General features: G+C 37.2%; 1 protein-coding gene across 1 annotated transcript; it reads right to left on the reverse strand.

Moving 5' to 3' along the window:
• Positions 1-545: 545 nt before the first annotated feature.
• On the reverse strand, positions 546-3,756 carry LOC147513294 (pentatricopeptide (PPR) repeat-containing protein). The gene has a single exon (XM_086596320.1). The coding sequence runs from the start codon at positions 3,655-3,657 to the stop codon at positions 868-870; it is 2,790 nt and encodes a 929-aa protein (XP_086452446.1). The 5' UTR covers positions 3,658-3,756; the 3' UTR covers positions 546-867.
• Between the last annotated feature and the right edge of the window lie 210 nt (positions 3,757-3,966).

Here is a 3,966-nt window from a genome sequence, read left to right on the forward strand (position 1 = left end):
TGCTTCAACACTTTGAGTTGGCATTTGAAGAAGCAGAAACCACATCGAACCCTTTATGGTTGAAATTCCGCATGGTGTGACAATGCTTAAAGACTAATAAATTATATCCTAAATTACCAAACCCACGTTTACTAACATAATATTCATATATTGCATTGTAGGCTTGTAGCTTAGAATGGTTGCTGACTTGCGACTTCTGCTACATTTTACTAATATTTTGCAAAAAAGTATTTGGTGAATAAGTAATTGTTTAGTTATAATAAAAGTCCAAAGAAGATTAAAAGCATTGGTTCTAATTTAGGAAGAGAAACTATGGAGTCGGTGATGGTGGGATTGGCAATATGCCCATATATACTTCTTAAAGGCCTGCGATTGTGAGGGTCAGTAACTGTTGCAATCCAACAATCGGAATTAGTAACCAATATCAATGCCATCCGTAACATTGGAAAGGGAATTCCTCAACCAACGAGTAGTTATCTGCCAAATGCATCTCACAAAAGCGACATTGAATCATCAATACCTAAGCAGGGTAAAAGGAGAGAACAGAAAATAAAAACTGATACATTACATTTGCATCTACAATACTATTACATTCTTTCAGTATCAGCATAAGAACTTCTGATCTGAATCTACAAGCCTTTGCACTCCAAGAATTTTTTTAGAAAATGTACTATAGCTCCTTCATGTACAATTGTATTCCTGGTTCTCTCCCCGATTCCTTACAAGTTACAATTGCAACAATGCAACTACAGTTGGTGTATAACTTGGTCTATATTCCAATAATGGAATGCCGTACGCTATATTAGCCTTTTGAAATATGATGAAAGAAACTTTTTCTGTACAATTGTTACCTGATACTAAATCTCACTACCAGTAGTCATTGCAGGAACACTTTCCATCTACAAAATGATGAAATTGAACTCCATCCCTGAGGAATATTTCACGACAATTTATTCGCGACAAGTATTTTACTGTGGTATGACAGTCAGCGCATACCCTTGCATTTTGTATGACCCTGATGGGCTGAGCGCTGGTCGACTTGATTAGTCCATAAGTAACTGCCAGCTTTTCAGTGTGACTCATTAAAACCTTCTCTTTCTCTTCATCACTGATATTCTGAAACACGCAACTGGTATCAGGCACATAGCCTAGTTTCCTCATTTCAGATATAAACTGATATAAATGAAAATATATTTCTCCTATATCAGAGTGGACTTTCCCTTCAGCAGAGAAAACATGGATACTCTGCTCAATTTGTATCCAGCTCCACCCTAGTTTGCTCTTCAGACCGACAACACCCATCAAGTCTTTAAGATTCTCAACATCTTCCCATCTATTCTCAGCTGAATACAAATTCATCATCAACAGATAGTTTGCAGAATTATAAGGTTCTAACTTGAACAGATATTTTGCTGCAATCCCTGCCAAGTCCAAGTTTTTATGAATTCTACATGACCCGAGTAGGGCACCCCAAACACTAGCATCTGGTTCTAATGGCATTGTCTGTATGAAATACCATGCTTCATCCAGATAACCACCTCGCCCAAGAAGATCAACCATGCAAGAATAATGCTCAAGGGTAGGAATGATGTTATAATCCTCATTCATACTATCAAAGTACTTCCATCCTTCATCAATTAACCCCGAATGTCTACAACCAGAAAGGACAGCTGTGAAGGTTATACTGTCTGGCTGCAGACCTGCTTCACATATTTCATTGAAAAGCACAATTGCCTGTTCTCCCAATCCATGTATAGCAAATCCCATGATCATGGAGTTCCAAGAGGCAACTGTTTTGTTCTTAATCTTCCTAAAAACCTGATATGCTTTCTTTAAACTTCCTGACTTACAGTACATGTCAATGAGGGATGTCGCTACATATATATCTTCATAATAACCAAACTTTACAGCTCGACAGTGTATCTCTTCACCAATTTGTAGTAAAGACAGTCCAGCACAGGCTCGAAGTAAGCTGGATATGGTGGTTGAATTGGGCTCAATTCCTTCTTCCTGCATCTGGAGGAACAACTCTAGGGAGTCCTTGTAATTCTCCATTTGAGAGCAGCCTGAGATGATAGCTGTCCAAGAAACCACATTTGGGTTCAACCCGAGCATTTTCATCTGACGGATCAAGAGCAGAGCTTCTTTACTACGGCCCCACAGTGAATACCCAAATATCAAACCATTCCAGGTGACCAAATCAGGCCTTATATCTTCTTGTTCCATCCTAGTCAACAACTCTAATGCGTCTTCAAAGAGACCATTGAAGGCATATCCTGATACTAAGGAATTCCACGCATAAACATTTTTGTAATTCATCAAATCAAAAACTGCTCGAGCCTTGGTTAAGCTACCACTCTTCACATACATGTCTACAAGTGAAGTTCCAACATATACATCATAATCAAGGCCGCTCCTCATCACATAACCATGGATTTCCTTCCCTAAATTCAGTGAGCGCTGTTCAGCAATTGCTTGTATAGCACTTGTGATTGAGTTTGAATTAGGTTTTAAACCAACACTTTGCATTCTATGAAGAATTTTCAAGACTTTCTCATAGGCCCTGTGAAGGCAATGACCTGACAAGAGACAATTCCACGTTACTAACTCTGGTTTTATATCGGATAATTCCATATTTTGGAACAGTTCCCAGGCTTCTTCTAGATAACCATTTCGAGCATAACCTGAGATGATTGAGTTCCATGATATAGATGTAAGTTTTTGCATTGAGTCGAAAACATTTCTAGCTGGTCTAACTTTAGCATTTTTAGTATACATGTTAATGAGGGAGTTGCATATCACGGAATTCAATTCCAATGCATGTCTGATAATGTATCCATGAATTTGCTTGCCTTCATTAAGAGCTTCCAATTTTCCACACGCTTGCAGAAGCTTAGAAATTGTGAACTGGTTAGCTTTCACCCCAGATAACTGCATCTTTCGAAACATATAAAGACCTTTCATCAAATCCCCACTGCGTAACTTCATCATTACGGCTTCGTTCCACAATAAATTTGATTGACTTGGCATTTCGTTAAATACTCCTTCGACACATTCCTCACCCCAAGTATGAGCATAGAAATTCATCAAAGAACACATCAAATGTACATCCATATCTAAACCTTTCTTAACAATACAAGCGTGTATTTCAACCCCTAACCAAAAATCAACTAATTCTGTACATATCTTCAAAACTAAAATAAAAACTTTACTGTTAAAACTCACTTGTTTATGACACAATTCACCAAATATCTCAAGGAATTCATATAAACTTACCCCTGCTTTATCAAACTCTTCGATAAGAAAACTTAACGAGAGGCGATTCCGAGAAAACCCCACCAAGAATACAATTGAAGCTGATCTGAAATCACCATATTTCAAGTACATTTCAATCAAACTTTCCATTACCACATCTGAATCCCATTTTTCACTCATTTTGACAACTTGGGAATGCATTTTTTTTACTAATAGTAATGAATCTACCTTCTTGAAGTCATCAAGAGTGTGAAATTTTATAGAAGAAAGTGTTGTTGGGGTTGTGAGGGAGGTTTGTGAGGGTTTAAGAACATGAAGAAGAGTGAAGGGTTTAGTATTTTTGGTGACTTGGGTATGAAGAAAAGAGGGATTGACATGTTGAAAAGGGATTGTTTTTTCCATTGGAATTTGAGGTTTGGACTGGAATGTGAAGTTCGTTCAAGAGCTGACATTTTGTTGCCGCCAAAATTCGTTACTTGATAACTTGCTTTTTCAATGGATAAGGTTATCCGTTATCTTCATATATATATTATATGCGAAAAATAAATAATAAAATATATATATATCACAAGGCCCAAAATAAGAATTTAGATCCACTGAGTAAGGCCCAAAATATTGACAACGAAGTATGCGTACGCTTCATTTGTGTGAGGGGATCTCACAGATTTTAGGCCAATTTTTTTTTTCAAGTAGACATCAATAATAACTAGA

Source organism: Coptis chinensis, chromosome 3 (genome assembly GCF_015680905.1).
Source record: "Coptis chinensis isolate HL-2020 chromosome 3, ASM1568090v1, whole genome shotgun sequence".
NCBI classification, from domain to species: domain Eukaryota; kingdom Viridiplantae; phylum Streptophyta; class Magnoliopsida; order Ranunculales; family Ranunculaceae; genus Coptis; species Coptis chinensis.

What these genes read in the sequence shown, in the direction of transcription:
- LOC147513294 (XM_086596320.1), bottom strand. Translation starts at nt 3,657, where the DNA reads ATGGAAAAAACAATCCCTTTTCAACATGTCAATCCCTCTTTTCTTCAT.